Raw genomic sequence first — 23,549 nt, forward strand, 5'->3', positions numbered from 1 at the left:
TCTTGGGAGCAGCTTCAAGTTCAGGACTGAACACAGTCAAAGTTAAACATTCCGCTGGAGAACCATTGAAAAGACAGCAGGAAGTTTGATAATAAGAAGGTGTGGTCAAAGTATTTAGTGCATTATTGATGTTCTTAACTAAAGTGTCAAACTTGTTTGCTGTACCTTTTGCTGACTTGCTAACATATATATTTTTATCTTACTTTTAAACATATTCAAAATAAAATCCCAACGTCCTCTGTCTCCTGCTCGACTTCATGGGCTCTGAGCCTGAAGATTTATAATTAATGAACTTCCTCTCAGTCACTTTTTATTTTTATCTTGTATCTGAGTGATGATAAAAAACTAAGCTGCTATAGAAGAAGCAGATTCTCTCCTTCAATGATCCACAGCTGTCTGTGACCTCGAGCATTGTTGGCGTTTTAGTGACCCCTGGTGGATGGAGTCACGCACAACCATGTGTGTCGGGCAACTCTCCTCTGGTTGGCTGATTCTGCTGCTGACGTAGGAGCACTTCCCGTTTTGTAGCAGAGTCACTATCTTGTGTGTTACCAAACACAACTCAGCACGCTCAGAGCTGTAACCGTGAAAGGAAAGTGCATTCAAGGTAAAGGATTTCTCTATAATCGTGCATTTTTGTTGTTTTAACTTGTGCATGTGACTCACTGACTGCCTCACATGTTGATATCATTGTTTTGAGTGTGTGTCGGTGAATCTGTGCAGTGTTCATGCAACTGAATCCCCTGGTGGGTCTCACACGAGAAGAGACCAGAGATGTAGGGCTGGACGATATAATACCAAAAGAAACATGTTTCATATCAGTTGATATCGATAATTATTACTATAGATGTCACATTATTGTTTCTTTTAAGTTTAAAGATGTTTGCTCCAGAGTCAAGATTTTTAATGATTATTTATCAGCAGAGAATGACAAACACTTTATTATCAGCAAAACATTTTACAAATCTGAGGTAGATTTAGATATAATACATAATAAACATATTGATAAATCTAACATTTGTACTATTCTTGGTGAAAATTAAATTGCGATGATAATTGAAATTGTTTTATTGCACTGTTGTGTTCACAGGCTCACCAACATGGCTCATATCTGCATTCACTGGTTCCGCAAGGGACTGAGGCTGCATGATAACCCAGCGCTCCTGGCTGCTCTGAGGGACTGTCAGCAGCTCTACCCTGTGTTCCTCCTGGACCCTCACCTCCATGACAACATGTGCATCAACCGCTGGAGGTTCCTCGTCGGAGCCCTGAAAGACCTGGACTGCAGCCTGAGGAAGCTCAACTCCAGGTGCAAACACTGGGAAGGGAACCCTCTGAAATATTGAACACAAATTAAGTTAAAAATTGCTAATGTAATTGTAATATTTTCACAATATGTCATGTTCCACTTCTCCAGGCTGTTTGTCGTACGAGGCCGACCAGAGGACGTTCTCCCAAAGCTGTTCGACAAGTGGAAAGTAACAAAGCTGACCTATGAGTACGACACTGAGCCCTACAGTCTGGGCCGGGACACAGCAGTGACCGCATTGGCCAAAGAACACGGAGTCCAAGTCATCTACAAAATCTCTCATACCCTTTATGATATAGAGAGGTACCCACACAATCTTTGAGGGTTTTTTAAAGGTTGGGATATAACATTCAGATGGCCAATATGTATTTTTTATAACCTCTCTGCAGGATAATTGAGGAAAACGATGGGAAGGCTCCTCTTACTTATACCCGAATGCAGGCATTAGTGAAAACTCTTGGTCCTCCGAAGAAACCCGTCCCTGCGCCAACCGTGGAGGACATGGCAGGTGGGCCACGACCAGAAACACTCGATAATCACTGTCTTTGTTGAAATAATCATTCAAATGAATTTGTTTAGATCAAGTTCATCAAAATGTGTAGATTTTTAGCACTGTTTTGTAATATGTATGTATTTATTTCCTGTGGCACAGAGGTGAAGACTCCGTGTTCAGAAAGCCATGAGCAGCAGTATGGGATCCCTGCTCTGGAGGAGCTCTGCCCAGACGCTGCAGCTCTCGGAGTTGAGCCATTTCCAGGAGGAGAACAGGAGGCTCTGAGGAGACTGGATGAACATATGAAACGAACGGTATTTCACCTCCTCCTCTTATTCTGCATGACTTTGCATCATTTTAAGCAGTTTCAGACATTTACTCTGTCCGGACAACTGGGTTCGAACAATTGCCTCTAGGGGTGGCACCTGGTTCGAACATGCAGGAGACAGGACATGACGTATGAATACTGCTTTTGTTTTTATCAACACTGGCGTCGGCCCTAATCAACAAAAGCTCTCGCAAAAAATCTCGAGTTCATCTTTGTTTGCGTGTTCTTCGTGTTAACCACCACTTTCTAATATTGTTTTTGTGTTTTTCAATTTTGCATCGGTTGTGTGTCGACATCAACACGGCCATTTGCACACAATGAATTCTCGGACATTATTATTCTTAACTCATATGGGCACACTCTGACATTTCCAGACAATTAACTGGGGGGCTGGAACTGACTTGGATGTTTGCGTTCTCAAAGGGAGACCCCCCAAATCATTTCAGGAGACAGTCTGTTGAGTTTAGTGCTTGTCTGAAAGCAGCTTTACTAACCAACACCCATTTCAGTAACAAAAATAATTTAATTTAAGCTCTGCTGTCATGTCACAAACAAAGTAAATGTCTGATTCATGTTTCTTCTGATTCTATATTTCAGAAATGGGTGTGTGAATTTGAGAAGCCCCAGACGTCTCCAAACTCTCTGAGCCCCAGCACCACTGTTCTCAGTCCGTACGTCACAGTCGGCTGCTTGTCCGCTCGCACCTTCTGGTGGAGGCTTGCAGACGTCTATCAGGGGGTGAGGGTCACCATCATTGAAAAATAAAATGGTCAATGATGCTGCCCAGTCCACACGGTCCATAATGGTATCAGAAGTTAAATGAACACATTGTTTCATGTGTCCTCTTTGCAGAAGAAGCACTCCGATCCTCCAGTGTCCCTGCATGGCCAGTTACTGTGGAGAGAGTTCTTCTACACAGCCAGTGTGGGTATCCCAAACTTCAACAAGATGGTGGGCAACTCTGTATGTACTCAAATTGACTGGGACACTAACTCCGAATATCTGGCTGCATGGAGAGAGGTATTGACATTTGAATCTATAAATCAAATGGAAAAATGGATTCTGTTGTATCGGAAAAAAGTTCATTACAATCCTTTCATTTTATCAAATGTCCTGTTCTATAAATAGTTCCTATCATTGTGTGTTTTCCTTAAGGCTCGGACTGGTTTCCCATTCATTGATGCCATCATGACTCAGCTGAGACAGGAGGGCTGGATCCACCACCTGGCCAGACATGCTGTCGCTTGTTTCCTCACCAGGGGAGACCTGTGGATCAGCTGGGAAGAAGGACAGAAGGTGTGTACATGGTCTTGCCTTCATCGCTTCTCTAGGTTAACTTTTATGTGTGACCTGATCTCTAACAAAGAATAAACAAGAAACCCATGCAGAACTGATATCAGCTTTTTCTGGACAGAAAATGTCACATGCTACAGTTTAGTGATGATGCTGAAATGAACATTGTGAATGTAATTATATTTCAACTATCACCTAACAACAACATATGCTATGTATTTAGAGCTGAAACAATTTCAGCTATTTAGGATTAAACAAATGGAATACAAACGTAAAATCAAATTGGATGAATAACTGCTTAACACAAAACATGAGGCCTGTTGGTAATAAAGTGCATCAGTGAACATTTCTGAAGCCCATTACACGGTACCCTATCACTACTCAAGGGGTTTTGGGGCTTCTTCTTTATTTCCTCTCGGCGTCTCCAGGTTTTTGAAGATCTCCTGTTGGATGGCGACTGGGCTCTGAATGCTGGGAACTGGCAGTGGCTCTCAGCCAGTACCTTCTTCCATCAGTACTTCAGGGTCTACTCGCCTGTAGCCTTCGGCAAGAAGACCGACAAGAATGGAGACTACATCAAGTAAGATCGCACACTGAAGTAGAGCTGGACAATGTGGCCAAAAATTATATCAAGATAAACATTTTCAAACCAGTTGATGTCGATAATCATCACGATAAATTTCATTATTATTTATTTTAAGTGTAAAGACTGATTTTTCTCTGCAGGAAGTACCTTCCTCTTCTAAAGAAGTTCCCAGCTCAGTACATCTATGAGCCTTGGAAAGCTCCTGGCAGCGTCCAGCAGGCAGCAGGATGCATTGTGGGTAAAGACTACCCACAGCCTATTGTACAACATGAGGTGATCAGCAAGACAAACATCCAGAGGATGAAGTCAGCTTACGCAAAGAGATCCTCAGACAAAACTGATTCACCCACTAAAAAGCAAGGTATTACACAAATACTGCTATTAGACGTTTAGCTTATTTGGTGTTTGTTAAGTTTACAGATGAAGTCGTACTTCTTCAATATGTCTTTTGTTCTGTTTTCCTTGTAGGTATAAAGCGCAAGGGTCCATCTGTTGTCGACATGATGAAGAACAAAGGAAAAAAAGAGAAAACACCCTCTAGTTAAGTCTAAGTAAATCACTGTTAGTGACTATTGCTTACAAAAACACAGGGTTTGTGTTCTTCTTGTGCTAAAGCTTGAACTGGGTAAAGTCTTCTTGTTTTTCACTTATATTGTATACATTTATTTCTGAGGAGAATTGTTGCGTAAGATAACGTCAGGTTAGAGTTATACTGGAAGACTTAACACTTGAAGGCATTAATTACATATAAAAGCATGAAACATTTTAATAAAACATCAAGGGAAACTTTCTGTATCTTTATAACAAATAAATTGTAAATTCTATAAAAGTTCTGAGATTGAGAGCATTCACTTTTACCACTAGAGGTCACTGTTAGTCTACATGCAGGATGATCTGTCACAAGGCTGTTCAGTTCATTCATACCATTTATGTATAGAAGTAAAGACGACCAAGTACAAAGAATCCGTGATGATAATAATTTAATTATAAGGACTTTTACTTTGGCAGACATATTAAGTTCGTAACTATCTGATGAAATCGAAAAAACTTTGAGAAGCAGACATTTCTTTGGATCAGCAAAAAACTATGCCGATAGTTTAAGTTTTTTTCCTAGGTGCAATGAAATCAAACTTTATTTGAAATTTTAAGTATTTAGTTGATCAATTGTAATGTACCGTGTTTACATTTTATTTAAAATAATTACCTTCAGGTTTCATTAATTCAAACAACTATGTCAAACATTCACCCTCTATTTTTTTAACTCATTTCTAAAACTGAAATTTATCCCATTCATCACTGTTGCCAGCAGCTCCTGTTTCATTTTCTCTCCATGGAAGATTAACTCAGAGCCACGAGTCAATATAGAACAACATGCTGTATGTTTATAGACTGCATGTGGTCGACTGAAGGCAGCGTGAGCAGTGCGGCACTACGTAAAGACAAGATGTGTACGAGAGAGCGCGGGGCACACAGCTGTCCTCGGAAGTCTTCTCCTGTTTCTGCTTCCTTGGAGCTGACACTGGTGTGAATATCCAGAAGATGATGTCATGGACTCAGCAGCGGGCCAGACGTCTCTACAAAGCCAGGCTCAGTTTCCACAGAGACCTCTCTAACATCAAAACAATCTGCTGTCCGTCTGCATGGACATATGGGGGGGGGGTTACACTTGGCACTGGGCCACCCTGCTGTTGAACTCTCATGACACAACCACAGAACATGTCTGACCCCAACAAGCCTGACTGAACTGAAATCATGCAACTGTGTACAGATTTGTGAGAAATTTAGAAATCATCCAAAATATAATCTGCAACTTTGGACGTAAAGCATTTCAAATCAGCCTCCTCATTGACCTGTGATCAGAACGACAACTAAAACTATCTTGACCTCTATTCGTCCACTGCAGTGCCCCTCTCCCCCGTCTCCCAGTGTGTCAACACCTCACCACTCACACCATCTTGGATCTGGGTGCTTTAATATCCCAGTTGGATAAGGACGGCGTGTTCCCATGCAGCTGGGGTTTCATGAAGCTTTAATATTAGTGGTTTATATCAATAGCTTATTTTCTGCATAGGCAGCAACATCAAACACTTCATTTCCACTTTCACAGTAAATTTGCGAGTTTGATGAAAAGCAAAAGGTCCAGCCGGCACGTTGTAAAGAGATGAGGCTTTAAGTTCTCTTTCAACTTCAATAGAAGCATCATTTGTAAGAAATTAATTTGATCAACTGAGCTTACAGAATAATATGACCCCAATCAACCACTTGAGAAGACAACAGAACCAAACAAAAATAAATATTGGCCATTATTCACTCACTTGAAGCAGGAGCTGCTTCATTGGCTTAAAGTGAGTCAGTTCAAGTTTACATGATGATTTTTGTAAAAATTAACCACAAAATCCCATTCTAGTTCTATGCTCCGGTGTAGCCAACAAATAACAAAGCTCCGTCCATCAACAAAAGGTCCCTGTGGTGAGGCGACTTTACCAGGTGAGACGTTTCAAACAGCCTCACTTTAACGGCTGCGTCTGTTTAATTGCACAGAAAATTGAAACCGCTGCAACTCATTTTGTCGGACTGAAGCCAGGTGTTCTCCTGTTGTCATGTTACGCTTAAATGAAATGGTGAGATTTCTGCAAAAATTACACAATTTGTCAGTCGTGCTCATGACAGAGGAGGAACACAGGGGGACAGGAGGAAGGCGTGAGTGAAAGGTTCACGACCACACGCTGAAAGGTCGCTATGTTCTTCCATGGAGCTGGAAAATAAATGGTGAAACTGAACCTGCTTCATACCTTTTTATTTTTTGGCAACCAGCTGTCTCCACCGGCACACACACAGACACACTCAATCTTGTCCTTCTATATTAGTGAGGACATTGACTCATTGGATAATCCATTCCCAGGCCACTTAACCTAAACTAAACATTACATCATGCTCACCTGTGGTATGCATACATGTATATAAAGTTATGTCAAATTATTACATTACATTACATGTAATTTAGCTGACGCTTTTGTCCAAAGCGACTTACATTTTTAGTACACTCAAATTTCATTTATGAGGGGCCATTTAGGGGTTCAGTATCTTGCCAAGGACACTTTGGCATGCAGATGGGGAAGGCTAATTAACTCAAATAATAGCTATCCTTAATATACTCTTATCATGAATTAAATTTTTTTTATTATTGCTGTTATTCATTATTATTTATTCAAGATATGTGGTATTAACAGCATTCTTTATTTAAAGCCAGGGAAGAGGATTTATTGACTTGCATATTTATTCATTTTTGGATGGGATTTCAACAAATCAATCATGGTTTTAATGCAGGACTTTGAAAGTGACTTCAGCACTCACGGTCCACATGTACCCAAACTCCCAAAAGCACTCACTCAGAGGATTATGTTTTAGCCCCAATTGAACCAAAACCTGATTCTAACCGTAAAAGCAAGACTTCATCCTCACACAGATCCTCACTTCATACTCAAAATGTTTCTCACAAAAGTAAAACACACAGACACACAGACACACACACACACAGACACACACACAGACACACACACACACACACACACACACACACACACACACACACACACACACACACACACACACACACACACATACGGTCATGTCTCCAGGACTCCAGCCGACATTGCATTAGATTCTATTGACATCCTTTGATTTGCTGGTAACTTACTCTAACCTTGACCTGAACCTGAACCTAAATCTAAAACTAAAACCTACCATTAACCGTAACCCTAAACCTTTACCCGAACCTGAACCTGAACCTTAACTTCAATCTAAAACTTAACCTCAAGTGTAACCCTAAACCTTACACTGAATCTTAACCTAAAACAGGTCTTCACCTCAAAATGTAATGATTTATGTTTTGTAAACTTAGATCCCCATCATGAGAATTACTTTGGCTTCACACGATCTTGTACTGCTATCTTAGAGAGGACACTCATTGACATAATGCATTCCCTGGCCTCTTGCCTCAACCTTAACAATCACAACTAGATGCTGCTTATGCTACACACACACACACACACACACACACACACACACACACACACACACACACACACACACACACACACACACACACACACACACACACACACACACACACACACACACACACACACACACACACACACACACACACACACTTGCACATATCCTGAACAACAACAGTCCTGCAGACCTGTATGTGTCCATTACCCCTCTGGCTCTAATGAATGGTCATAGTCATTCACATTTGCCCTGCAGTAACCTTCCTCCATCCCTGCTGGAGAAGAAATGATGTGGGGTCAGACAGATAATGGTATAAACAGAGCCAGAGGTAGTGATCTCAGGGAACATCTCCTGTCGCCCCTCTATAGATCCACCAGACTCAACCACAACAGGGTTTTTAAACAGGCTCTATAGATAGATGGCATGAGGCAATGAGCATGCAATGCTAAAATCCTGTCCCCGCAGACCCAACCCTCTGAATTCAGATTTGGAGAGGGATTGTTCAAACACTGACGTAGTGATTTATTCTGAGTATAGGGATCATCAAATGACGTGAATGACAGGAATACATCAAAACTTCATGGAAATGCTACTGTTTGATGTATGTCCAAGAATATTTGATCATATATTTTGTCACCTCCGCAGAGGAAGTTTAGTTTACGTCTGTGTTTGTTTGTCTGTTAGCAGGATTACGCACAAAAATACTCGATTTACATGAAATCTTTTTTCTTCACTTTCTTTAATATTGTGAGACGTTTTTCAACATTCAACATCGTTGTTTCTTTCAGAGGATAATTCATGGATGCAATCAGGCCCAGCTTAGATAAAGTTAGATATTTATCCAAATAAAAATCTGGATCTAGTGAATTTAAATGTGGTTTCATAAGGGGACTGTTGGGCCTTGGCCGGATGTATAAGTGCCATTTTGGTTTATTTAGTTTAATCCTATTTTTACGAGCACAGTTGCAGATCTCTTTCAGATTATTACCTCCTAACTATCTAACAACAACAGTGAACATCTTTTCTGTATTTCTGGTTCAGGATCTAGGAAGTCCCCCTCCCACCAGGAGAAGTTTATTCATATGTTTAAAAGGGGGAAACACTGTCAGAGGGAATCACGTGACCGACTCCCCCAGTCTCTGTGGTGTTTCCACACCCTGTCGTGCTTTGATCTCTCTCCACATGCCCCATCCAGAATATCTGGACCACGCTGAGGCAACTGTGTTTTCGAGCCCCCTCACAGGGAACTGGCAGCCAGTCACACACATGGTCCTCCAGCCCATACATGTCTATCACTGCAGTGTGTGTGTACGTGTGTCTGCTCAGGGTGTGTGTTGTATGGGAATCATCGTGGAATGCGATGTGAAATGTCGCACTGCGTGTGTCCATTAAAGCTCCCTCATTGTTCATGAGAAGATCTATGAGTTTGTTTATCTCATTTTGAAATGAAATTCTTAATCTTGGTGGTCGAGTCGTGGCAGTTTATCCGTTCGCTGGCAGGGAAAGTGAGGGAGTCACAGACGATGATTAATGGATGGAACAGAAACATTTAAATAGCTTGACAGACGGCACACAGGCATGTGTGATGTGACAAGTGAATGTGGTAACATGAGCTGTTGATTGCAATTGATTTATCTGAACGTGAATTATTGAGAACTCACTCAGGGACAGTGATTAACAAAGATCTCGTATTCACACTGCATCAGTTGATGATGAGTTGGAGGGGTCACATTTTGTTTACCATTCTTAAAGATAATTTTGTTGCGCCTTTTTCCTCAAACATACAATTATTTAAAATTGTCTTATCGTCATTTTTTGAGGAAAAATATCAACAAACAATCCGTATCACAGGATAACCTATAGTTTAAAAAAAACAACAGGTCTTTTGTGTGTGTGTGTGTGCGTGTGCGTGTGCGTGTGCGTGTGCGTGTGCGTGTGCGTGTGCGTGTGTGTGTGTGTGTGTGTGTGTGTGTGTGTGTGTGTGTGTGTGTGTGTGTGCTGGCTGGCTTGTTTAAAGATAAGAGCCCATAGCTCTTTGGCAGTCAGTGGGATGTGCCTATATAAGGCTGTTCTATTCCTACTGCTTCATCTCTGGGGATCTACTGCAATTGTCACTCGCGGGACAATGCATGCCACAGAAATATGGTTAGGCCTCTCCATTTTATATTATAACCAAAAAACAAACTTTCAGCATTTAAAAAAAACAAGATCAGTGAATTAATGTTTCAACTAATGGAGTTTTTTCTACGGTCTTGCTTCGGCGCCAACAGGCCCTTGTGCAAAACATTACTCCACAGTTTTATGACCAGAACCTTGTGCAACTGTAAGAATGTGCGGCTCATATTAATGGTAGTAAAAGTGAAGGCCTCATCTTCCTGATTGACAGGCTCATATGATTCTTTATTATGGTGTGTACACATGAGCTAAAAAGTTTCAAAGGACCGCTGACCGCACAAATAGTCCCCCTTTTTTTCTGAGCACATGATGTCCATTAGGAGAATAGAAAAAACAAAACCCTCACCCTGTCTTTTATATCCTCTCCTCCTATTCAGGGAGCTACCAAATCTGGGATGACCTTGTATGTTGCATGGGATACCTGGGGAAAGTTCTTCTTCTAAAAATATTTTAATTGTTTGCGCAAAAGCTTTTTCCCACATGTTTGTTTTATCTGCTGCTGCTCTTTGATTGTTTTTTACATAATGGTCCAAAGGGAAGTTTTGGAAAGTCTGATGTGCTCTTGTGCCTATTTGCAGGCCAACTATAAATAGTCCAGCAGCCTACGCATGCTCATGTTGGATTGGAAATCTCTGTGCCTTAAGTCAGAGCTGTGGGGTATCTGTCAAAGGAGGGAAAGAAACTTGTGGACGGTGAGTAAACTGTGTACAATAGACAACTGAATGCTGTTTATGTAACTAATGAACAGAGCAGATCATTGTGTTTATTTTAACCTGTGCGTCTTCCTGTTCCTCTGTCTATTGACACATTATCATCTTTCATTTTTTCACTCTTTTGTTCTCTCTTAGCTTGAATTTCATCTCCCAGAAAAGCCAGAAAACATTTTTTCCGGAAGACATATTGTTTTATTCCTCACGTGTCACAATATCTGGTTAAAAATGGGTTCACGGAGGGCACCAACTCGCTCCAACTCTGAGAATGGAAGATCCACCAACGGGGAAACAATTGTTGGCACTAGTAGGTCCGGCGGCTGCAGCTACCTCTCCAACGTGAGGCCAGAAACCAGGTACAGATTCTTCACTGACTCCGTGGGCACCGGAACACGTCAACACTTCATGGTTTTCCTAACCTGGGATGAAAGTGTGCGGCATGTTATTTCTTTGCTTTGTTGCCATGGTCACCGGAGTTTAAATATACTGCTGATTAAGAACAGCATCTCAGTTATGCACCATGGGGCCCATTTCACATCGTGCAATCCACTGACAACAGCTTCTGCATGGAAAGATTTGTTCATGAAACGGGAGCGCTGACCTTCAGCATGACGTGTTTATCAATAAATATTGATGGATTCTATAGTTTATGTTTCAGGGCAACATACCTGAACATAACCAGTGAGTTCAGCATGCAGTTTTACCTCCAACAAGGAGGATTTCATTGCTATTTGCTTGTGTCTGTCTGAATATTACCCCAAAACCAAACCAAAAGTTTCATGAAATTTGGCGGAAGAGTCAAATTCGAATTGGTTCTTCTTTGGGCATTACCAAAAGAAGAACCCATTCGATTTTAGATCAGATCCAGATTAACTCTAGGTGGATCCAGGATTTTTTTTTGTCTTTCTTTAACATGGCATTATAGGGCTTTAGCCTTAGCAAAGGAAGTATGTGTTGTCCAGCACCCTGCTATTTATCTCTGCAAAGAATGTTTAGTTGTCTTTAGCAGAATAACACTGCCATTACACTGAATTTAAATCCTACTGGGTGCCATTGTAGTTGCATGATGGACTTTCACTGCAAAATCCTGTCACAGGATCATGTTGTTGCAGGAAGTAGCCAGTTGTAATCAGAAAACCTACTTTTCAACCAAAAACAAGATAAATTTCCTGCAAAACCTTTGTTTTAAAGTTATATTCAAGCTGATTACTGATATTATTTGCGTTGCATGTCTGTAGATCAGCTTTGAAATCCATGAACACAAACATAAGAATGACGTGCACACATTAAACCATGCATTTTATTCCTATAATTAACAAGTGTGAATGTCTTTATCGTTACTGTCTTGTTTTGTTTGCTTAATGGTGAGCAACATGCAGTGAAGTGTAACCCTATCCTTAAACCGTGCACTGACCCAGCACTGAAATGGATGTCAACACCAGACATTGATCAACTGCACTTAACACAAGCACCATAATAATGATTCTGTAGGATATGCATGCAAGCCCGATCACTTAATATTATACTGTGATCTCCATGTGATGTTCCTTGGGCATTTCCACATGCTATAATGGTTCAAAATTCTGTTTTCACACTATTTATAGTGATTTGCTAATTTCTGGAATTAATTTCATCTCAACTGATGAAACCTCCAACTAATTACTCTGGACTGTATATTTTATTTTTGCTTATGTGGTTTAGGAAAAACCACAAATACGCACAATGTGGTTAACGGCATCAAATCAGAACATTTAGAAAAATGAAATTTAAGAATGATCTGGATTTTAATCTCCAAAAAACCCGATATAATTAAAATAAGCTTGTCGACAGCTCCACATAGTCTGTACTTGCAATGCTGCTGACCTTCACAACACAATAATGAGGGATGCCCTCTGCCTTGTCTTACAGGAGCACATTCTCCAGCGTGATGGCACAACTGACCGAGGAGACGCAGCCCTCCTTCGAAACGACCCTCAAGTCAAAAGCTGTGTCAGAGAAATGCAACGTGAAGTTCTCATGTGTGGTTACAGGTAAACACATGATTCAAATGTCTTACAGTTTAAATCCCTGTGTGACATAATTGAAATATATTGCAACTGCACACAATAACCCATTCTAATCAATAATAAAAAAATTCTGAATAGCATGTGCATAAGATGGTAACAACTAAAAGGAAGTGGAAACACAAAATTACGAAACAACAACATACACATGGATTTATACTTACTGAGCATTTGACAATCATTAAGATTTCCAACAAGGCTATAACAAGGCTAACAAGACTAACAAATAAAGCTATTTCATTACTCAAGAATACATTGCTCTTAGCCAATATAAACCAAACTTCTACTTATGTTTATTTGATAAAGAAATTGTTTATCCACTGCCCTGATATCCTGAAATGTTTTTTTATTTTTTTTTCAGGATACCCAACCCCTCAGGTTACTTGGTATAAGGATGATGTGCAGTTAGACAGATACTGTGGCCTGCCTAAATATGAAATATTCCGCAACGGACAGAACTATTCCCTGCATATTTACAAGTAAGTATGTTTCAAACCCCTAATATGCATGACAACCCTTATTCTATCAAGATATTACCATGATCAACATCGTATAATTCTGTTCTTTCTTTACATTATAAGAAACACTACACATCAAAGAACAATCTGACAAAAAACATTGTATTAAAGCGTTGTTTGTATTAATCTTATCTTTCTGTATAGTCAAACAAATATTGAGACGGCCTAAACCTAGTAAACATAAAAAAAACAGCCTATCCCCTTAACAGTGCTCTTGTCATCAATGATTACTTTTGTTGCATCAGTTAGTTTTCTTGATCTATTTTAATTGATGTATTTCATTTTGAACTTAAATGGTCTTCTTTTGCAGTTGCACTGTGGAGGATGCAGCTATATACCAGGCCTCGGCCATCAACAGTAAAGGTATCGTGTCCTGTTCTGGGGTTCTGGAGGTGGGTGAAATGAACGAGTTTAAGATCCACCAGCGCTACTTTGGAAAGCTCAAACAAAAGGCTGAGAACCGGTGCAGGGAAGCAGAGGGTAAAGAAAACCAGGAGCCGCTACGAACCATCAGTCCCGACCGGACGCAGAGGAAACGCCGCTCCACAATGGAGGCCTTCCTCAGCACGCCGAGCTCCACGGAGGATGAGGGCACTGAGGAGAACCAGCCGGCTGTTGCTGCAGTGACCGAGGCCAGATTACAGGAGGCCACTGTGGAGGAAGTTGAGGAAAAGCCAGTCACTAACGGACAAGTGGTAACTGAAAATGGAAGCAAGGGCGGAACGTACATACATGATGGTGGACCCAAGATTTTGAATGCGCACCAACCCAAAACTCCCTTTGTCAAGAAGAAGATCAAAATTTCTAACTGCGCAAAAATTGCAAAAGCAGATGCACTGGGAGAGAGGAAAGGAAAGCCTGAGGAAAGGAAGCCTGAGGAAAGGAAGGCAAAGGACGAGACCTCAGCCTCTGCAGCTCCAACCTGCAGAGATTCAGTACCGTGTAAAGGGAATCAAGAAGAAGTTATGGAAGTAGAGACGATTTCTACTGCAACAGCTGTGGATCCAAAATACAGAAACATGACAGAACCACGTCAGAAGTCCGCAGCAGAGAAAGCAATCCTAGTTAAAAGGCCTTCAAAGGGTGATAACGTATGTCATGTGCCTTCACAGATTGGGCAGCTCCCTGTTTCACTATCTCCTGCTGCTCTTACGTCTGAAGGTCAGACCGTGTCAGGACCTGAGGATAATTATGTGGCAAAGCATGTGAATGAGGCTGGACTCAGAGGCCAAGAGGAGAATGTGGAAACGCAGAAACAGAGTCCCAACCTCAACCTCAACATGACCTCAACACGACAGTCAAGAGTTGCATCGACACTCCTACGCACAACTAAGAAGGACGCTATTAAAAGAGATATTAAAGCCATGGATATTGATGAGAGTTCAGATACTTCCACTAGTGTCACTTTGGGACCCAGAGACCTCACGTCAGGTGACACACCGTGTGAAATCAGGGCTGCTTCGCCCGAGCGTCCATGTGAACAGGCTGGAGATAAGCCGTCTGAGAAGGAATCACGCCCCTGCCCGAAAAGTGTGCCCGCGCCGCGCACCGTCCCGCAGAGTGAGGTGAGCGCTTTCGCATGAGCTCATGAGTGCTTTGTCCTGCCAACACAGGCTTCAACACTAACACAAGCATCCCGGAGGCTATTTATAGCTGCTTAGTGCTCTGTGACAAGAATTAAATGACGCATGCGTTGACAGCTGCTTATGGTACAGACAGGTGACAAATTACAGGAAAACCCCCCAAAATGAGCGGTGAAAGAGGCTGACAGGGCAGATCTCAAGCCAGTCTAATGTCGATGGGAGAATTTAGACCAATATGTGAAACAGAATCATCAGCCAACATTGAGCAATGTTTTGTAAAGAAAGAACAACAAAGTATCTTTCTGCAGAGTCTGTCATAACATTGAGGGGATGAAGTTTTATTGAAAATTCTGGTGAACAACTTCAACGTAGGATAAGTTGTGAAACTAGTATCTTTCTAACTGTAACTTTAAAACACTGCTTCATTCTATACATCAATTCAAACATCTACTGTTTTCAAGGCTTTAAGGTTTAAATGTGAGTTAATTAACTTGAGATTTTTAAATTTGCTCTACTTTCTAAAGTAATGTCAACATGTTACATCCATTAAAAAATAACATTGATCTGTCTAGTAGTGTCCAGGGACTTGTAGACTTGTGATACCAAAGGGCACTGAAGCATACAGTGGCCCAACACCTCACTCAGACACTTCATGTCGCTATTTCCTTGATTTAGTCACCTGACTGTACATTGATGCAGCACATTTGACATTTTCAGTTCAGAGGTGTGAGAGACGACCAGAGCAGCATCATCTTAAGATAAAAATGTTGACAGAGCAGAAGGGGGTTAGCTTAGCTTAGCACAAAGACAGGAAACTTGGGGGAAACAGCTAGCTTGTTCTTTTAAAATACCTTTTTTGTTGGTTTTACACTTAACACCTACAAACAATTCAACAACTAAACAAAATATAATGTGTTGATCCTTGAGCTTTAGAGGTTTAGTCAGGCAGATTTAGTTACCACTGAATGAAACCATACAGGGTGTTTCCCCTGTTTCCATCCTCTGTGCTATTTTAAACTCAGTGGCTGCACGCTGTAGCCATTAAATATATATTTAATCACCAGATAATATAAGTGTATTTATCTTCTAATCTAACTCTAGAAAGTATTTCTCAAAATAGTTTTAGAAATATTGTTTAGAAGTCAAATGGATGGTGTCGTGTGGACAATACAACTCTATTAATCCTGAAGGCAAGGTATAGGGCAACTAAAAAACATTTAAAGAGCTGTTCAGTTGTGTTGAGCCAAAAGTCCAATCTCTTAAAATATAAGTAAAACATTTCCTACAATTAATAAATACCACAAATTAGTGTAAGTAATAAGAACAATATAAAATCTTTGCTTCAATAGAAGACTTGTATGCTACACGGTTCTCTCCTCAATCCCCTGTAAACATTTTGCTGGTCTGTGTTGGGAATCTTTATTGTGCGCTGCTTATGCAATGGTCCAGGCCTCAGTGACATGGTTGAACGCTGACGGCACTGAGACCTGAGACAAAACACAGCAGGGCTGACGAGCCTCTTGAAATGACTGGCATACCTTTCTGTCTCCACTTCAATATAAAATAGCAGCCTGGTTTCTGAATAGGCTTCACCATGGAGGGAAACAATCAGAAATACAGTTTTGTATGTGATCTTAAAAGCTATTTTAACAGTGAGTTCTGTGGCTGCTTTTTGAGGCACAGTTAAATGTTAAATGGAATCTGAATTTAGAATCAAGGTAAAATGAATGTACAGTGCCCTCATAGCAGGATGGACCACATGCTGCAGTAACTAACTATATCTTTCTTTTTGCCATTCCTTTCTCTGTTTGTTTCATGGTTAAGCTGTTGCTGTTTTTAAGACTACATGTGTTTACCCATGTCCTGCATAGCTGGGGATAAGGGACTTACAACATGGAAACATCTGCTTGTGCTCTGTCCCAAGGTTACTCAGGCCCGTACAAAGAAGAACAGGAATGATGCACCTGTCAGCCCTGTGCCTCCACCCAGCCATGGTACACTGGAGGCTCAACAGCCAAATAAGACTCCTTCAAAACGACAGACGACGAGGAATGACGTGCAGACTACGTCTGTGCAGCGTGGTCTTCAAGCACCTATTGGCAAGATGACACAGGACATATTGGATCATTCCAGAGGATCAAATGAAAGCCAAAGAGTCCTTTTAGCAGACTTACAGAAGCCAACTGTTGAAAGTCTGGATGGTGGTGCGGACACCCGAGAGTGTAATGTTTCATCCCTGGCCCTCCAGTGCCAAGCAGATACGGCTGTAAAAACAGTTGAAGACACAGATATACTAGTAAATGATAAGTTAGAGGGCAATGAGGTAGGTAATGTATTAATGCAGTCTGAGAGTGTGGCCCCAACTGAGAAGATAGTTGAGATGGAGACTGAAGCGGCTACTCCACATGAAAAGAGTAGAGATGCTCTGGATAAAGACGTGGATGTTGAAATTGTGGAAGCTTCTTCCAAAGAGACGAATGAATCAAAAGTGGTGCAGGAAAATTGTCCAGAATTGCCGACTGTAAAGCCAAATGTATCTAAGAAGGTCCTGCCACAGTTACCAAATAACCAAGAAAACACACAGGACCAAAGTTTAGGCTTCAATGAAATTCCTGAACCTGTGTCAAAAGTCATATCTATCGCTGAACTTCTTAGATCTCAATTAAAGGCGCTTGATCCCACTCTAACATATTCAGTGCCAGTTCAAGAACCAACAGCAGCTGCTCCAATGACATGTGAGGGATTGAGACATGATGACGTACAGTGTACAGTGGAAGTGAAGATGTCAACGCCTAACAGCAAATCTGAAACATTTACTGACGATACTCCCCCAACGAACGTAAAGGCAACACCAACGGCGGTGTATCTTCAACTCAATGCAACTATAGAGGAACAAATTCATACTCCTAGTAAAACTTCACCACCTCTTCAGGCGCCACAGAAACAAAATGAAGGTGTTGTGGACACTAGGCAGGAAACTGGAGCATCACGTCTGGTTCCTTCGATAGATTGTCCTGTTGTTTCACTCACAAGTCAAGACAAACTTCCTCCCTCAACTGCTGAGGTTGAACAAGCCAACAGACCGGCATCAGATTCAAACCTCTCTGAAACAGTCAGTAAAGAACCTGGGACTATAAGGTCCGGCAGTCAGGAGTCAAATATTATGATTTTTAAGCATGTCCAAAAGGAAGCTGCTCAAGGCAAAGAAGTTGAATCGGTTAAAAGGTTAACTCCAGAAATTATACTCAATGGCAAACCTGAAAGGGAGATTACTGAAATGAATTCCACAACACTTTTAGATCCCTGCGGCATGAAAGAACAGAACACAAACACGAGTTCTTTGCAGAGTGTGCAAACGATTCCCATTCAGAGTTTATTAAGCACAGAAACACAAGAGAATATCCTGAAACTTCTTCAGCCGGACAGCTCTATGGTAAAGGAGGTCTCAAGGAGCGACTCCTTAATCAGTCCAACTCTTGAGGCCAGCCCTTTGCTAAAGAGAAGAGACTGTGCTTCACCAATTCCCTCTGCTACTCCACAAGAGCTGGCCTCTGGGGCCCGCCGCAAAATCCTGATACCCAAGTCCAAATCCGAGGAGGCTGCAGAGGCTACATCTCCTGTCGATAACAAAGCTGAGAAAAAGGAGGTTTCTACACAGAACAACAAGCTTTCCCCGAGTCCTGTCACGCCCTCTGTGTCTCCAAGCCTGTCTCGACGGGCAGCTCTGCTTCAGCCGGCTGGTGAGCGGACATCTCCTGTAGAAAGACGTTCTCCACTCTTGAACAGGAGAAAGACAATGCTCGAGACTGAGGCCTTGAACCAGCAACCCACTGAGAAGACCAACAACCTAAAAACTGAGGAACAGGGGAAACCTACAGAGAAGGACAAACAAGACCCATTCAAAGGTAAAACTATCGTCATGAAAACACAATTTCACAGACTGATCTATACTGTTTTTTGAGGAAATATCTATAGTGTTTAGATGTATGAAGGATTAAGCACAAGATAATTACAGATTTTTTATATTGGGAAAGCACCAGCTCCAACATGACCTACCGTGTAACAACATCCAACTCTTTGCGCCTTTCCTACGGTTCATTAGCTTACAGCACCACCTAGCAGAATTCTATAACAATTGAACACAACAATGTCCCATGAGAAGTACTTTAGTTTTTTATGAATATCCGATACAATATAGTGTTTGATAGTCTTGCAATATATGAAGAGGTTAGATTTGAATTTGATAGCTAAGTTTTTCATTTACAATTTTAAAAGATGTGTTATTTTTCTGATTTCCTGTAGCAACAGCATACACTTTATATAGCAGAACAAGCTTCAGTAATGAGATGAGCCAGCATTAGCATATTTGTATAGGGCATTATCTATATATTTAATATCATTAGAAGGAAACTGAGATCTCAGTGTGTGTGTGTGTGTCTTGCCTGTCTTGTCTGTCTCTGCCTCCAGCTCCTCAAGTTATCCGCAAGATCAGGGCCGAAACCTTCTCCGACGCCTCAGGACACCTGAAACTGTGGTGCCAGTTCTTCAATGTTCTCAGTGACTCTACAATCAAATGGTACAAAAATGAAGAGGTGATCACGCAGATTAAAAGAAGGTGAGTTCTTGTATTAACATTTTTGGAAATGTATTACTCCTCATAAAATATTGTGTTTTGTTATGTTTTTTAATAGGGTAAAAATTGGAACAAAATATATTGAACTTACTGTAAATGTGTTTCTGGTATATTCAGTTTTACTGTATTTCCGGTTAAATGAAGACTTCTTTATTTTTAAAGACCGTTCTTTTACAGATTCGTATCATTTGTGACGTGTTTCTCTTTCAGTGCAGGGGATGAGACTCAGGTGAATCTTGCCATTGTTCAGGCATCATCCAGAGACTTTGGTGTTTACGGATGCTCAATCACAAATGAATATGGGACGGACTCAACAGACACACTGCTTAGTGCAGAAAGTATGTTCTCTTCTTTACATTTGCATGTATACATTTTCTTTTTATTACTTGTTAATAGCGCCTCACATTGTGTTTTTTTGCTCTCTCAGTTATAGCCGGAATGTCCCTACGTGAGGATCTTGGTGGTAAGATACAAGTTTATATGTCTTAATCCCAGATTTTTGTCCCAGCCTGATATGCCCATCTTGCTGTCTGGCCTTGTAACATCAGTTTGCATTACTATCATTGTTGCTGTGCAGTTGGAGAAGAAATCGAAATGACGCCCCTGATATTCACCAAGGGTTTGGCTGATTCTGGCGTCTGGGCCAACAAATTATTTGGCCGTATAACGATGCAGGAGTCACACATCGGCTATGGCTGCTCTCAAAAAGTTTGGAGGGCAAAAGTTATCTATGGCCTGGAGCCTGTGTATGAGTCTGGTAACACATGCATCATCAAAGTACGTAACCCTATCGCATATGGAGGCAAAGAAGAAAGAAACCTTTTAGAAAGAAACCTGGACATCATCAAGCAGGTATGTAGGGAAGCTTGGATTTCACATACTATCCATGTCATCCTAGATTTACCGAAAATGAGTAAAACAGTAAGCTAACAATTCCGGCATCAAACTGAATCAGTCAGGTGTCGGTCCTGCCGCCCACATATGGATTACTGTTGCACAAATTGAATTAAATTTAGATTTAACACATTTACTTGTGTAGGTTGAGCTCATCTTTACTGGCTGTCCTCCAATGTTCTGCCCACAGCATTGTAAAATCCAGAACCTGGCTCGTGAATACTGCAAAATCTTTTCAGCTGAAGCAAGAGTGCTTGATAATTTTGGCTCTTCTCTTGAGTGAGTACCATCAGTTTAGTTATAACATCCTAGGTGTTATTTTCAGCGCATGACACACATCACCATGATCTTTGTTACACAGGGTGATTCCAGTCTACCTGATCTACCGACCAGCAAACACTGTCCCCTACGCCACAGTGGAGGCTGATCTGACTGGAGTCTACCAGAAACACTCTGTCCTGGATCACACGGGCAGATTAGACGTGAAGACTAGTTCGGAGGTGGCGCAGAAATGCTGTGCCCTGCAGCACTGGATCTTTCAGTGGACCAATGGCAACCTGCTCCTCACTCGGCTGGAAGGTAAGGGACACCTGAGCCCAGTTAAGCAATTCCAAGTTTGTGGATAAGGTCGTTCAGACGACATGATAACCTGGGACAGAGGATGCTGTGAAACAATCACTACCTAATTTGCTTTGTTTGTGTTAAAATCAGTATATATCCTTTATTTAACAAGGTAAAACTGTAATTTAGATTCAAATCAATACAACCTTCAAACAAATACAGCTGTCATACACTACAAACACAAGTTCAATCTTCCAAGCAGAATTTCAATACAAACTTTTAAGAGCATTCACAGTATGAGCTATTTTTTTGATTCTATAAAATGTACTTAAATTCTTCCACAGTAACCAGCTCTCACAATTCCACATCCTTCTGTAGATTATTCCAGGAAGGGCGGGCAACATATTTAAAATATTGTCAGAGTGCAGGCCATGTTGATTTAGGCTTTTACACATGCATGTACACGGGTAAGGAGCAAACAATACAGGGGAGAGTTGTGTATAAAAGTAATAATCCAGTAAAAGTAAAAAAACGTTTCCATGACAAAGTGTTGTCTTTCCTGGAGGGAGACACAGGATTTATTACTAAAAAGAATCTTGGAAACAAGGATTTTAACATGGAATGACAAGTTCTGATCAATAATAATAATAGTATCCAAAAACTTGTTGTGGCCATTCCCCTTTCCATCCCTTGATCAATTGCCTTATTCTGAGAATTCTATGTCAATATTTTAAGCCAAAAGCATGAAGTTGTCTGCATTCAACACCAACTTAAATTGAGTTAAATGGTAGCAAGCAACATCAAAGTCAGACTGCAGGAATTCAAGGGGTTTGTATTGTATAGGAAGTGAGCATGTGAAGCTTTATGTTTTCTTATCATAAGTAATAAGGTAAAATACTGCATGCAATAAGGAAAAGTGTGAAAGCAAGACCTCTGAGCCAAACTACTTCATTATTTTATCTTCCCAACCCTCATCCAGAGGTTAGAGAATATTATACCTGTTTATGCTGATCAGATTTTAAGTATTTGTGTGTTGTGAAAACACGACATACTTAAATATTGTTTTTCATATTTTTAATGGTTTGTTAGACTTAATGGGGAGTAAATTAACACTGCATGCCTGTCACGTCTGAATATACCACATGGATAAGAGAAAAAATTAAGTGATTGCATGGTTTTATTTTTGCAGGTGTTGACACCAAGCTCACCAATGTTGGGATTTCAGTCAAATCCACTGGGTCAGTATATTTCCATTGTGTTGTTTATGTAAATTATGCTTTGAAAACCTGCATTTTAAAGGTAATTAGATTTGTTCCCTTCTGATCATACAACTGTTTGATTTGGTTTTGCTCTGTGGTTCTGCAGGCATCAAGGTTTATCTGTTGAAGGGAATCCCAAAGTTTTTGAGCAGTTCGTCTCCCAGCACCAGTGCAACTACTTCTGTGGTCTGCTGAGCCTGAGGTCACTGAAGGTCATGGACGCTTTACTGACACCAACAAAGCCCAAAGGCTCCAGGAGCCCATTGCTTCAACGCAAGATGGCTGCTGGTTCCTCCAGCCCCCAGGCGGGCCGGAAAGCTGCTGGCAGCCCCAGACTGCCAAGAAAGACAGAGCAGGACGGCACAAAGACCCCAACGCCACAAAAAGCTGCAGATGCTCCCAACATAGTTAAGACAGACACAGAATGAAGATCTCCACAAACACCCAGATGGAGCTGGAGGGATGGATGAAACCCCTCAGACCCCAGGGAAGGGGATGAATAAATAATAAGACTTGATTTATTTCTAACAGCCACCATTCCTCGTCATGATCACTTGTTGTGGACTGATCCCTTCACATGTTGTGGTAAATCTCCACAGGAATGTATGTTGAAATGCTGTGACTGAAGCTGTTGTGCAATCAGAAGTATTGGCTTGCCCTGGGTTTGTGTTCTATAAACCCATGAACCCTTGGTTACAGGTGCCAGTCAGAGGTAAGTGTTTTTGTACAATGTGATGACATAAAACATTTTGGACTGAAGTGGCTTTTTCTTTTATAGTCACCTTTTTAAATGCAATGGAAAAAACAACAAGATATATGGGGTTGGAGAGCACATTCTAAAGGCTGGAGGAAAATAAAATATTTTTTTCTATGTATCAATCCAAATGTAGCCTCAAAATCCCACTGTTGTACAGTGGTTGGTGCTTCAGAGCTTTTATATTGTACGCTGCCATGTTGACTTGCTGTTACATTGCACCACATTTTCAGAAACTGCACCTTTGAATGCAACTGGCTGTAAAATAAAATATATATGAAGATATATTAAGCCTCGTACATTTGGAGGAACTGTGAAGTGCATGACATGTGCTTTATAAATTCCAAATGTCATTCTTAATAGAAATGCCATA

General features: G+C 41.0%; 2 protein-coding genes across 2 annotated transcripts; both read left to right on the forward strand.

Annotated features, from left to right (window-relative positions):
* Window positions 1-549: 549 nt before the first annotated feature.
* On the forward strand, window positions 550-4,785 carry cry5 (cryptochrome circadian regulator 5). Its single transcript, XM_061068048.1, has 11 exons — window positions 550-607; window positions 1,091-1,309; window positions 1,418-1,612; window positions 1,699-1,817; window positions 1,962-2,116; window positions 2,728-2,868; window positions 2,983-3,150; window positions 3,286-3,426; window positions 3,852-4,003; window positions 4,150-4,370; window positions 4,478-4,785. The coding sequence occupies exons 2-11, from the start codon at window positions 1,101-1,103 to the stop codon at window positions 4,552-4,554; spliced, it is 1,578 nt and encodes a 525-aa protein (XP_060924031.1). The 5' UTR covers window positions 550-607; window positions 1,091-1,100; the 3' UTR covers window positions 4,555-4,785.
* A 6,354-nt stretch (window positions 4,786-11,139) lies between these two features.
* On the forward strand, window positions 11,140-22,850 carry LOC132998131 (alpha-protein kinase 3-like). Its single transcript, XM_061067631.1, has 13 exons — window positions 11,140-11,267; window positions 12,820-12,941; window positions 13,336-13,453; window positions 13,803-15,057; window positions 17,000-18,980; window positions 19,543-19,690; window positions 19,919-20,046; window positions 20,136-20,171; window positions 20,286-20,560; window positions 20,793-20,881; window positions 20,964-21,181; window positions 22,353-22,401; window positions 22,529-22,850. Exons 1-13 carry the CDS (start codon window positions 11,140-11,142, stop codon window positions 22,848-22,850), a joined length of 4,869 nt encoding a protein of 1,622 aa, XP_060923614.1.
* The last annotated feature ends 699 nt before the right edge of the window (window positions 22,851-23,549 follow it).

Source organism: Limanda limanda, chromosome 3, assembly GCF_963576545.1.
Source record: "Limanda limanda chromosome 3, fLimLim1.1, whole genome shotgun sequence".
In the NCBI taxonomy this organism is placed as follows: domain Eukaryota; kingdom Metazoa; phylum Chordata; class Actinopteri; order Pleuronectiformes; family Pleuronectidae; genus Limanda; species Limanda limanda.

What these genes read in the sequence shown, in the direction of transcription:
- cry5 (XM_061068048.1), top strand. Translation starts at nt 1,101, where the DNA reads ATGGCTCATATCTGCATTCACTGGTTCCGCAAGGGACTGAGGCTGCAT. An exon ending in CTGAGGAAGCTCAACTCCAG is followed by an intron (nt 1,310 to 1,417) that starts GTGCAAACACTG and finishes CCACTTCTCCAG; the next exon opens with GCTGTTTGTCGTACGAGGCC. An exon ending in AAGAATGGAGACTACATCAA is followed by an intron (nt 4,004 to 4,149) that starts GTAAGATCGCAC and finishes TTTTCTCTGCAG; the next exon opens with GAAGTACCTTCCTCTTCTAA.
- LOC132998131 (XM_061067631.1), top strand. Translation starts at nt 11,140, where the DNA reads ATGGGTTCACGGAGGGCACCAACTCGCTCCAACTCTGAGAATGGAAGA. An exon ending in CCTACGTGAGGATCTTGGTG is followed by an intron (nt 20,172 to 20,285) that starts GTAAGATACAAG and finishes GTTGCTGTGCAG; the next exon opens with TTGGAGAAGAAATCGAAATG. An exon ending in GCTCCTCACTCGGCTGGAAG is followed by an intron (nt 21,182 to 22,352) that starts GTAAGGGACACC and finishes TTATTTTTGCAG; the next exon opens with GTGTTGACACCAAGCTCACC.